A 13,266-nucleotide genomic window follows, 5' to 3' on the forward strand; every position below is an offset into this window, starting at 1 on the left:
ACCTAAGGAGGATCTCAAATTATCAATGGCCGAGTTGGTTTATGGAGCTCTACTCAATGTACCTGGGGAGTTCATGCTGCAGCAGGCAGACAGGAGGTGCCATTGACTGGAGTCTTAGACAGACTGCAGGAGTGGCTTGGAAAATTGGCTTCATTTCCCACGTCAAGGCATGGAACAACAACAACCTTCATCCAAAAGGACCTCCGGGACAGTGAGTTTGTGTTTGTGTGAAGAGGTGCACATGGGTCACCCTTACAACAGAGGCCATATGAGGGCCCCTTCAGGGTGCTATGAAACAATTGTACAACTTGTGTAGTGGATATTGGGGGGCATCCAGAGACATTTACGACTGACTGACTAAAGCCCGCTCATCTCCACCTTGATTGGCCTTTGCCTCAATCCCCGATGCAAAGGTACGGATGACTGCACATGAGCGGTGGACAGTAATGACATCAGAAGATTAGCCTCCTATCGCCAGTTCTGGGGGGCATGTAGTGGCTCATCGGAGGCTTAATTGAACTGGCTCGGGAGGTTCCAAGTGGTGTCATGACATCACAATGTGATGACGTCATTTGAAATGCACGGAGTTTTAAAAAGCTGCGCCTGTTTGAGTAAATGATTGTAACTGAACTTTGACTCGTCTACGTCTGATTATGTTCTTGTTCTTCATTTCACACTGTGACACAGTTGATACAGAACTACTGTTTGTACATGTATGGCTGGCCCGTTCATTGCTAATTGTACCCGTGGCTCCTCCCCTTTGATTCCCCTAATAAAGGCAGTAACACTATAACTCTCCCCCAGAACAAGCTCAGGTCTGGGTCTGTAACGTGAGATGTGCCTTCTGCTTACAGTAATAAAAGCCTCTCAGTCAGGTAACTTTTAGCCTTTGGAGTGATAGATGACTGGAAATTACTACTAAAATAATTTGTTAATACAGGATATTAGTGAGAGCCAACATAGACTATGGAATTATACTTTCTTGTAAGATTTAGGTAATTCTGCAACTTGAAATCTTCAAAGAAGAAAAAAGATTTCACTAATTTCTTGCCCTAATCAACACATGGAATAAGCAAAATTTTGAAACCATGCAAAAATGCAGCAAAATATTCTGTACTGGAATGTAAGTAATTAAACATCTTTTATTATTTCTCAATAGAAATACATTCATAACAATTATACTTGTGGCTTTCAAAAAAAGATAGACAGAAATTATCTCATTGTCATTCAGATAAACAACACACAAAGAAATTTCAGATGACTGCAAGCTTAAACTTTGAAACTATAAAGATAATTACACTTTTCTATTTAATGTACTAGCATGACAATAATGCATTACACACGATGATATATACTATCTAAGCCAGGGGCGGCCAAACTTGCTTAACGTTAAGAGCCATATATGATAAACTTCAGATGTTTGAGAGCTGCAATCATGTGATCACAGGCCAGCCCACTAAAACTTCCACTATGAGCACTGGTTCATACGATTCCTGACTCAGCTGACATATTTCCGCAAGCTGCGCGTTATCTGTCAAAAAGCTACATATATACATAGCAAATACTTTGAATATTTTTCAGTGCAAGCTACCAAGGGAAATTCAGCTTATTTGAAAATTATATTTGTCAATCAAAAATGATACTTAATTAACTCACTCATATTTTTTTCTTTTATTCAATTTTGTGGCCTACTAAAGACCTAAAATGTTTGTAGTTTCTTAAACATTCCATTCTTATAGACATGATTGTGAAGTAAGTGGAAGCTTACTTTTAAAAATTAGACAGAAAATTAACAGGTAGAGTTTAACATTTTCTCACACCCAAATTATAAGCACTTGTTCTAATTTGTGCTAAAGTTTGGCCTTTCTATAAAGATATCGATAGTATACTTAGTTGTGGCAAAATATTGGTAAAATGAGTCAAACAGAAATAGTCCAAAGAAGAAAGTCCAATCCTATCTGTCCACTCCACATTACTCTAAACTGACCCTTTATACCACAATTTCAAAACAATACAGATAACAAAAGATGATCACATTACATAGTCTGAAATCCGACCCCATTTAAATTAGGATTATATGAACATTTTGGTTCAGCAGGATACTTTTGTTCAAATGATAAATATTCTATCCATGTGAGATAATCATGTTTTATAAATATGCTTCACTAAAATGCAGTCTCAAAAATGGCATTATTCTCTCCTGAACCACAAAAATTCTTGATTACTCCTCCTTGCCTTCTTTCCTGTTTTGGAGATATGAACTTCGCAGACAATGAGCCTCATAAGCTACAGTCAGTGCTGTTCCCACAAAATCTTCCAAATGTGTCGGCAGAATAAGCAAACCAATGTCAGCGCCCTCTTCCAATGTCCACGGTACTGAAGCTCTAATTGTGCTCAGCCAACTTCATTTTGCTGGGCATTGCATCTGCACACCAGATACCAGACTTGTGAATCAGACACTCTCATCATGCTTTGATATGGCATAGGATTTCTCAAAAGACAGTCCAAGAATTTTCAAGTTCTGAAAAATTATAATATTATCTTCAATGTCTTGGAATACTCAAAATGGAAAAGGAACTGGGTATTCATGGACTGAGTATCTCAGAGCTCTTTGATAGAAACACAAAAATAATTGAAGGAACACAGAAACTCCCAACCAACCTAGAAAACTGCCAAATTATGCACATTCTGTCCCATCTCTGGTTGAGTCTGTGGATTCCACCCAGTACTCTTTAGCTCGCTACAAGATTTGAGTGGAAGCAAATCATCCACCAACCCTTGAAGCTACCTCAATAAAAACTCAGGTAAAATTCTAGACAAGAGATTAGAGATCTGAGGGTATCACTTTTGCCAAGATTTAAAAAAACATTCAACACTAAAAATTTCACATTTGTTCCTCAATGGTTTTAATTATGAATTCTAGCACATTAATTAATGAGCTAATTTCCTGTTGGTGCCAATTTAAGAAATGATAGACCCAATTACCATCATTTTAATAAAGGCAGACTTTAAAATACTTTGAGAGGAATGGACAACATTAAGTCGATATCATCTCGATGTTATTATTATAACTATCTCTATTGGTTAAAATTAGCAGGAACTAACTTCAAACAATAGTCAGTCATTTCTGATTTTACTCAAAATGCTGAATTTGTAGTTTTGAGTGAGGTAAGAATAACATTTAATTTTTGAAATGTTCCTGTTGGCTCTGTTAGACAAATTTTAGATAAATGGGAATATTAGATTTAAAGGAAAGTTATTGTACTAAATTCAATTGTAACACAATGTCCCAGTTAGCAGTAGTAGCATGTTTACCTCAGGATTTGGACAGCCATTTCTTCCAATACTGGGATGCCATGTTTCCATAGAAATAATTTATCAGAGGTGATGTCAGACCAAGATACTAATGACTTCCTCAAACAGGTGTAAAAGAGACAAGAGCACTCTTTGTAAAAGAATGCCCTCACCAATAACTACTCAATAACCCAAGAAGCAATAAAACATTGTATTAACTCATGATTTATCTGTCACATTACAACTGTGACCATACCTCAAAACTAATTCAGTGGGAAATGCAAAGTGCAAGTTATCAGCATGTTTTTTTTACACTTCACAGCATTTCAAACTTTCAATTCACAATCTGAGTGAAATAAACGCAGCAGCTTGAACTGACAGCAGCTTTCTGTCACAGCTAACATTTCTGATCTGAAAAAGGAACATTTACAGAATGAGTATGTATATTTACAGAGTAGCTTTATTTCGGTAGAAGCACAGATTTACTGAATGCATTGACGTGAGCCTGTAATTGACCTGAAACTCATGAATAATAATTAGTGATACTTCAATTAAATTTTACTGAAAGTGCAGCAACAAACCATCACCTGCTGTGAGACATATTCAAACTCTGCTCGACACGCCGCAAATTGCCTGAAGATAGGTTTTGTCACCGTCTGGTACACAAATTGAAGATCTTGATAGTCTTACAGATGCTATCTGGTATAGTGTAAAAAAATAAGCTAAATCTTTTCTGAACCATATAAGTGAAGGTCCTATTGTACCCGTTGTACTGTAACTGATCCAGGACTGATGGGTTAACATGATGAAACCTTGATTCCTATTAATGTCTCCCCTGCTTTAATAAACATTATATTTTCCCAAATATATAGTTTATACACTATTTAACTTATCACTGTCAGTTTGTGGACACATTTAACATCTGATTACTGGGAGTGGGAAGCACTCCAATGTTTTGACATTGTGTAGCGCAAATTATTGAATATGCTGATAAAGATGATTTTTTTTTGTAAGTATCATTGAAAGAGCTTTTTAAATTGGTGGTGAGGTATAAAAGGCCACTGAATTGTAGTCTGGAGGTGGTACACAGCAGGTCATTTTGGACTCAAAGGAACTCAGATAGCTGAAGCTCTCACATGTGGATGTTTGGACTCCTTTCACTCCGCAACAGTAACCAGAGCTGGAAATGTTCGTCCAACAGGCAGTTTCAGAAAATAGCAACTCTTTAGTTTTGCTTGTTCCTTTCAAACTGTAAAAAAAAGCAAAATGTTACTGACTGCCATATTGTAAGAACACAACAGCAAAGATAACTAAATTCCAAATGTCTGGATGAAAATGTCTCACTAGAATTATAAAAACAATATGATTTATATCTTCTTCCATTCAAAAATCGATCACTTATTTGATGAATGTTCACAAATATTCCCAAGTCTCAGTTAATGTTCAGTAATCAGTAGATGTATGTAGAATATGATACTCAGCCTGACACCTTGTTTGAATATCACATCGTGTAATATTTTAGTTGCCCATTCAGAGCCAGCTCTTCAGCGCTTGACGTCCTGTTTTGCGGAAACTGCCAAAATGTTTGGCCTGGCAGCCTGAAGAAAACGGAGGTCCTCCATCAGCCAGCTCCCCACCATGACTACCAGCCCCTCCACATCTCCATCGGGCACACAAAACTCAAAACGGTCAACCAGTTTACCTATCTCGGCTGCACCATTTCATCGGATGCAAGGATCGACAACGAGATAGACAACAGACTCGCCAAGGCAAATAGCGCCTTTGGAAGACTACACAAAAGAGTCTGGAAAAACAACCAACTGAAAAACCTCACATAGATTAGTGTATACAGAGCCGTTGTCATACCCACACTCCTGTTTGGCTCCGAATCATGGGTCCTCTACCGGCATCACCTACGGCTCCTAGAACACTTCCACCAGCGTTGTCTCCGCTCCATCCTCAACATTCATTGGAGTGACTTCATCCCTAACATCGAAGTACTCGAGATGGCAGAGGCCGACAGCATCGAATCCACGCTGCTGAAGATCCAACTGCGCTGGGTAGGTCACATCTCCAGAATGGAGGACCATCGCCTTCCCAAGATCTTGTTATATGGCGAGCTCTCCACTGGCCACCATGACAGAGGTGCACCAAAGAAGAGGTACAAGGACTGCCTAAAGAAATCTCTTGGTGCCTGCCACAATGACCACCGCCAGTGGGCTGATATCGCCTCAAACTGTGCATCTTGGCACCTCACAGTTCGGCGGGCAGCAACCTCCTTTGAAGACAGCAGAGCCCACCTCACTGACAAAAGACAAAGGAAGAAAAACCCAACACCCAACCAACCAATTTTCCCTTGCAACCGTGTCTGCCTATCCCGCATCGGACTTGTCAGCCACAAACGAGCCTGCAGTTGTCGTGGACATTACTCCTCCATAAATCTTCGTCCGCGAAGCCAAGCCAAAGAAAGAAGAAGAAGTAACAATTCCAATAGAACTGTGGTTGCCTTCTCTGTTGAACCTTTCTTTCATAGAACCAGAAAATCATATAGCACAGTCCTCCTCGACTGTGCCAACCATGATGCTGATATACCAATCTTATTTGCCCGCATTATGCAACACGGTTTCCTTTCTATGATCTGAGCAAATATTTTATTTAAATGTTATAAGAGTATCTGCCTCCCACTAACACCTCTTTTCCCTTTTGACTTAAACATGGGAAACAATTCTATCTTATCTATGTGCCTCATAATTTTGTAAAATTCATCCTATGTTAGAGTGAGAATATACACAGTTTATCCAATTTCTCCTCATAATTACAGCTAGGCAACATCCCATCGAATCTCTCTGCACTCTCTCCTACCTGTAGCATGGGCCACCAGAACTATACACTGTAAGGACAAATATACACAACAGGGAGGGCTGTCTGAGAGTAATAAACTTCAGTAACTATTGACAGAAGCAGAATAGAATGCAAACTGGTGTAATCAAAAAGATTTCAGTAAGTTTCTGTTTTAGATCAAAACATGCATGGCATTGAACCTTACAACATTGTAGCATAGAAAATAGGTCCTTTGGCTCCTCCATTCTGTGCCAAACTATTATTTTGCCTAGACCCACTGACCTGCATCTAGTCCACAGCCTTCCATAGCCCTCCTATCCATGTACCTATCTAAATATTCCTTAAATGTGAAAATTGAGCCCAGATTCACACTTTAGCAAGCAGCTCATTTCATATTCCTGTTACTGTCTGTGTGAAGAAATTCCCACTAAACTTTTCCCCTTTTATCCTTAACCTATGTCCTCTGGTTCGTATCTTGCCCAACCTCAGTTCAAAGAGCCTACTTGTATTTACTGTACCCCTCGTAATTTTATACACCTTATCAACTCTTCCCTCATTCTTCTACACTCCAGGGAATAAAGTCGTAAACTGTTTAACCGTTCCCTGTCACTCAGTTCCTGAAGTCCCAGCAACATCCTGGTAAATCTTCTCTGCATTTTTTCAATCTTATTAATATCTTTTGTGTAGTTGGGTGACCAAAATTGCACACAATACTCCAAATTTGGCCACACCAATGTCTTGTACAATTTTAACATGACATCCTAACTCCAATAATCAATACTTAAAATTTATGAAGGGCAATATACCAAAAGTTCTCTTTACAACCCTATCTACCCATGACACCGCTTTCAGGAAATTATGTACCTCTATTCTCAGATCGCTCTGTTCTACTGCACGCCTCATTACCCTACCATTTACTGTACATATCCTTTCCTAGTTTGTCTTTCCAAAATACAATGCCTCACACTTAGCTGGAATAAATTTCATCTGCCATTTTTCAACCCATTTTTTCAGCTGGTCCAGATCCCTCTGCACACTTTGAAAACCTTCCTCACTGTCCTCAATGTCTCCAGTCTTTGTTATCTGTAAACTTGCTGATCCAATTGACCACATTATAGATGGCAAACAACAAAGGTCCCAACATCAATCCCTGAGGCACACCATTAGACACAGGCCTCCAGTCTGAGAAGTAGTCATCCATCACCACTCTCTGGCTTCTCCCATAGAGACAGGGGCGGATCCAATTTACCATCTCACCACGAATATCGAGTGTCTGAACCTTCCTGAATAACCTCCCATGTGGGACCTTGTCAAAAGCCTAACTAAAGTCCATGTAGCAACATCCATGGCCTTTCTTTCATCAGCTTTCTGGTAAGCTCCTTGAAAAACTGTAAGCTTGCTGACAAATACATGATTAGCAAGTCTGCAGATGACACCAAAGTGTCTGGTATTGGAGCTAGCAAAGACATTTGCCAAAGGTTGTGGCCAAATCTTAATTAATCTGCAGGTGAGTAAAGGAATGGTTGATAAAATTTAATACAGAGGTGTTGCATTTTTGGAGGTCTGACATGAGTAGGACATATACAATGAATGGTAGGGATCTGGAGAGGGTTATAGGACAGAGGGATCAAGGAGCCTCGGTACATCGTATCTTGAAACTAGTTTCACAGATAGATAGGGTAGGCTATTAGCACATGGACCTCTGTTGCAGCGCTATGGCAGCACTACAACATCCAGGAGGCATTGAACCAGCCATGTGACATCAGTGCGTGATGACATCAGTGCACATTGAGCACATAATTCTGGCTTTTAAAAGGTTGCACGGGTGATGAAGAGTAAGTCTGTTTGATTCACTCCAGAAATGCCTTGTGTGGTTATTTTGTCATGTCCACTGTGATTCAGGGGCCACATCTTCATCAGCCAGAGTATTGAGTACAGGTCACATTGCATTGTACAAGATGTTGTTGAGGCCCTATGTGGAGTATTGCCGCTGGAGGAACTAGTTGAGGCAGGTACTATTGAAATGTTGAAGAAAAAATTGGAGGGATATGTAGATAGAATAGGTAGAAGATACGAGCCAAACACAGGCAGGTGGGACTAGTGTGGGCTGTACATTTTGGTCAGCATGGGCAAGATGGACCAAAGGGCCTGTTTCCGTGCTATATGACTCTCTGAATCTTGCTTTTTCAGTGTTCAGGTTGATCTGGATATAATAGCCAGACTTATTGTTAGTGTCCCTATTGTTTGAGGTGTAAAATACCTTCCTAGAGCTTCCAAGAAGGACTTAACAGCCCATGTTTTTCTACTGAAAACTTCCCAATTTCATACATTATTAATCTTAAATATATAGAATCTTGAAGCAAAACTTCAGACATGGTTATCCTTCTCTGTGTGTTTTGTCAATGTAATAGTCCATTGGAAATGTTGGGCTAGAAATTACTTGATGCCTCAAAAAGGTGAATAAAAGACACTGAGACATAGGTGCTGCCAGTTAATAGCAGTCTTGCTCAAAATCCCTGGCCAATTAAATTCTAAGTGCCCAAGGCCTGAGCTAGAGGAGGAAGCCAAGTGGGCTACACATAACTTGGGTGGTGGAGACTATTTTGGGTGGTCACAGAGAGGATCAGCACCAACTTGGAACCCACCTGGGATGTGAACAGATGTGTTAATTCCCCAACAACATTCAAGGGAAGCTGAGGTTCCATTAAATAATGGTAAAGTGGGCCTCACCTCTCTGGTTTTGGCCTGATTTTTGTAGATTTCAAAACAATGCCTCACAGAGGAATTTTAGATTGATATCTTAATTTAAAAGGAGAGAACTTTTTTATTAGCTTCTGAAAAATAAATTCACAATGATTCTTGACAAGAATGTAGTCCAAAATCAGCATTAATTTCTGGAAGATCATCGTCAATGGATCTACAATCTCCAAAGCCATCTTTTCAAAATCCGTGGATGGACCTCATCCGGCCCGGGAGATTTATCAATCTTTAATTCGTTTAGTTTGCCTTGCACAATTTCTCTATTAACCCTAACTGAATCTAACTCTACTCCCTGTAGCCTCTGACTGTCCGGGATATCATTAATGTCTTCCATGGTGAAGACAGATACAATATATTGATTAAGTTCCTCTGCCATCTCTTTATAACCCATTACAATTTCCCCAATCATTTTCTATTGGTCCTATGTCAACACGTGTCTCTCTTTTATTTCTTATATATTTGAAAATACTCTTCGTACCATATTTAATATTGTTAACTAATCTCCTTTCATAGCTCATCTTTTCTTTCCGAATGATTTTATTTGTCTCTTTCTGTAATTGTCAAAAAGCAATCCCAGTCCTCTGATTTCCCACTAATTTTTGCTTCCTTGTATGCCCTCTCCTTTGCTTTTATCTTAGCCTTCACCTCATTTGTTAGCCACAATGGTACCATCTTTCCTTGGACAAATTTATTTTTCCTTGGAATATATCTATCCTGCATGCTTTTTATTACTTGCAAAAAATATCTTCCAGTTCTGCTCTGATCCTCCAATTAGTTTGCTTTCCCAGTTTACTTGAGCCAGTTCCTTTCTCATACCACTGTAATTTCCTTTATTCCACTAAAAAATTGATACATCTGATACATTTTTTTCCTTATTCAACCATGTTATAATCGCTGCTTCCTAGAGATTCTATGACCTTTAACTCCCTATTGACCTCTGGTTCATTACACATGACCTAATCCAGAACTGCAGATCCCCTGGTGGGCTTCTCAACAAGCTGTGTAAAAAAGCTATCTCTAAGTTTTCTACAAACTCTCTCTCCTGGCTTCCAGTATTTTCCTGTCTTTTCCAATCCCCTTCCATGTTAAAATCCCCTATAATTATTTTGATTTTATCCTTGTGTCATGCCCTCTGTATTTCCTGCTCTATCTCATTATCCACTTCCCGGCTATGTTTGGGGGCCTGCATATAACTGCTAATATGGTCTTTTTTCCTTTGATATTTCTTAATTCAACCCATAATGATTCTATCTCTTTTGACCCTATGTCTCTTCTTTCTATTGATTTAATATCATTTTTGATCATCAGAGCTACCCCTCCTCCTCTACCCACCTGCCTATCTTTCCTATAGACTGTGTAACCTTGGATATTGAGCTCCCAATCATAGCTATGGGTAAGAAAGATGGCCATTGCTCAGCCAGCCCCTGCTTTTCTCCCACTTGTTGCTGGGGGCTGAAAGTCACCTTTCCACCAAAGGTAAGAGAGGGCACCCAGGAAATTAACATTACTTATGTGTAATATCATCTACCAAAAAAAAGTGCTGGTGTTCGAAATTCTGGATAAAAGGTTAGGCACCTATAGTAGGATATTTTAACTTTCCACATATTGACTGGGATTCTCATACTGTAAAAGGGCTGGATGGCTTGGAGTTTGTCAAATGTGTTCAGAAATGTTTTCTAGATCAATATATAGAAGTGCCAACTAGAGAGAGTGCAATACTGGATCTCCTATAAGGAATGAGACAGGACTGGTGACAGAAGTATGTGTAGAATAACATCTTGGGTCCAGCGATCATAATGCCATTAGTTCAAATTAATTATGGTGAAGGATAAGTCTGAGCCTCAGGCTGAGGTTCTCAATTGGAGAAAGGCCAATTTTGAGGAAATGAGAAAGGATTTAGAATGCATGGATTGGGATAAGTTGTTTCCTGGCAAGAATGCATGAGGTAACTGGAGGACCTTCAAAGATGAAGTTTTAAGAACACAGAGTTTGTGTGCTCCTGTCAGTATTAAAGGCAAAGTTAACAGACACAGGAAACATTGGTTTTTGAGGGAAATTGGGGATCTGGTTCAGAGAAGAGAGGGGTACACAGCCAGTATCAGAAACATGGAGGAAACAAGGTACATGCAAGAAAAATACTCAATAAAGAAATCAGAAGATACTAAATTATTTCCCAAAAAGCAATTTTCTATTCTTTTGATCCCTTTTCTCTCCCATTCTCTAAAGGAAAGGTTATCTATTGTGAAAGGGATTAGTTGATTTTATGTCAATAATAATTTTGGTAGTTGGTAATTTGTTTTTTCCTTTTTACGTGAATTTTCTTCCAAATGTTGAGCAGATGGTGCAGTACTGGTGAACTCCTATGTTGCACCAGCTATTCATCCCACTTATATAGTATATCTTCTCGTACCTTCTCCCCTATTTTATCTACCTCTAATCTGGTTTTTCTCTTGTTTGATAAAAATCTGATAGGTATCTTAATTGTACTGCTCTATAATAATTCTTAAAGTTTGGTAGCTGTAAGCCACTTGTTTGTACCATTCCGTTAATTTATCTAGCACTATCCTTGGTTTCCCCCCTTTCCATAAGAATTTCCTTATTATTTTCTTTAGATCATTGAAGAATTTCTCTGTTAAGGGAATTGGTAACGATTGAAATAGGTATTGTATCCTTGGGAAGATATTCATTTTAATGCAATTTTCCCTTCCTATCAGTGTTAGTGGTAAATCTTTCCAATGTTCTAAGTCATCTTGTAATTTCTTCATTAATGGTTGATAATTTAATTTGTATAGATGGCCTAGATTATTATCTAGTCAAATACCTAGGTATTGGATTGCTTGTGTTTGCCATTTAAATGGTGATTCTTTCTTAAACTTTGCGTAATTTGCATTATTCATTGACATTGCTTCACTTTTATTTGCGTTGATCTTGTACCCAAATACTTCTCCATATTCCTTCAATTTCTTATGTAATTCTTTAATTTTTTTATTTTTTAAAAACTTTATTTATTCATTCAAAACTAAATAATATGACATATACAGAAATTAAACATGAACATGAACATTTTTTTATATAAAAAAAAAAGAGAAAGAGAAAGAAAAAGAAAGAAAAAAAGTCCCTCCCCTTCAGCCAACTCTCCTAAGGAGAGCCATAAAAAAAAGAAAGGATATTTAAAAAAAGTTAAATATACATATTAAAATCTAATCAATATAAATTGAAAGGTAAATATTCCGAATATAACAGCCACTTATTAATAAAAAAATTACAATTATCATGCGAAACATACATGATTTTTTCCATTATGCCATCTATTAATGTCAATCATATTTGTATCTTTCCACATACTACCAATACATTTTTTCACTACGGATAAAGCTAAATACACAAAAGCAAGCTGAAAATTATTTAATCCCAAAACTTTCAGAGGTTGCAAACTACCCAATAAAAATACTGTTGGATCTAAAACTATTTTAATCTTATACAGATATTCTAAAAATGATTGAATTTTCTTCCAATTCTTTTATTGATAATTCTGGTTCTTTGTTTTTGTACAGGGTGATGATGGTGGCATCACGAAGATCCTGAGGCAGTTTACCTTGGTCCCAACAAAGCTTGAAAAACTCATGCAGTTTGGCATGCAGAGTTTTGCCGCCAGCCTTCCAGACTTCTGGGGGGATTCCATCCATACCTGCTGCTTTGCCACTTTTCAGTTGTTCGATTGCCTTATATGTCTCATCCAGGGTGGGAACCTCATCCAGCTCTAGCCTTAGGGGCTGTTGAGGGAGCTGGAGCAGGGCGGAATCTTGGACTGAGCGGTTGGTACTGAAAAGAGATTGGAAGTGTTCTGACCATCGGTTGAGGATGGAGATCTTGTCGCTGAGGAGGACTTTGCCGTCTGAGCTGCGCAGCGGGCTTTGGACTTGGGGTGAGGGGCCGTACACACCCCAGGCGAGAAATCAGACTGCTCAAACTACAGGGGAATCACGTTGCTCTCCATTGCAGGCAAAATCTTCGCTAGGATTCTACTAAATAGAATAATACCTAGTGTCGCTGAGAATATTCTCCCAAAATCACAGTGCGGCTTTCGCGCAAACAGAGGAACCACTGACATGGTCTTTGCCCTCAGACAGCTCCAAGAAAAGTGCAGAGAACAAAACAAAGGACTCTACATTACCTTTGTTGACCTCACCAAAGCCTTCGACACCGTGAGCAGGAAAGGGCTTTGGCAAATACTAGAGCGCATCGGATGTCCCCCAAAGTTCCTCAACATGATTATCCAACTGCACGAAAACCAACAAGGTCGGGTCAGATACAGCAATGAGCTCTCTGAACCCTTCTCCATTAACAATGGCGTGAAGCAAGGCTGTGTTC

General features: G+C 38.9%; 1 protein-coding gene across 5 annotated transcripts in view; it reads right to left on the reverse strand.

Moving 5' to 3' along the window:
- Positions 1 to 13,266, reverse strand: part of flt1 (fms related receptor tyrosine kinase 1) — a 274,469-nt gene that overhangs the window by 36,750 nt on the left and 224,453 nt on the right. For 2 of the 5 annotated variants that reach the window (XM_069891516.1, XM_069891514.1), the window contains exon 30: positions 4,431 to 4,543. In XM_069891516.1, coding sequence (XP_069747617.1) covers positions 4,431 to 4,543 — 113 coding nt within the window. Of the gene's footprint in view, positions 1 to 1,124; positions 4,544 to 13,266 lie in introns of those variants that run through there. The other 3 variants (XM_069891517.1, XM_069891515.1, XM_069891519.1) reach the window with 3 other exon arrangements.

The sequence above is a fragment of the Narcine bancroftii genome, chromosome 7 (genome assembly GCF_036971445.1).
Source record: "Narcine bancroftii isolate sNarBan1 chromosome 7, sNarBan1.hap1, whole genome shotgun sequence".
NCBI lineage: Eukaryota > Metazoa > Chordata > Chondrichthyes > Torpediniformes > Narcinidae > Narcine > Narcine bancroftii.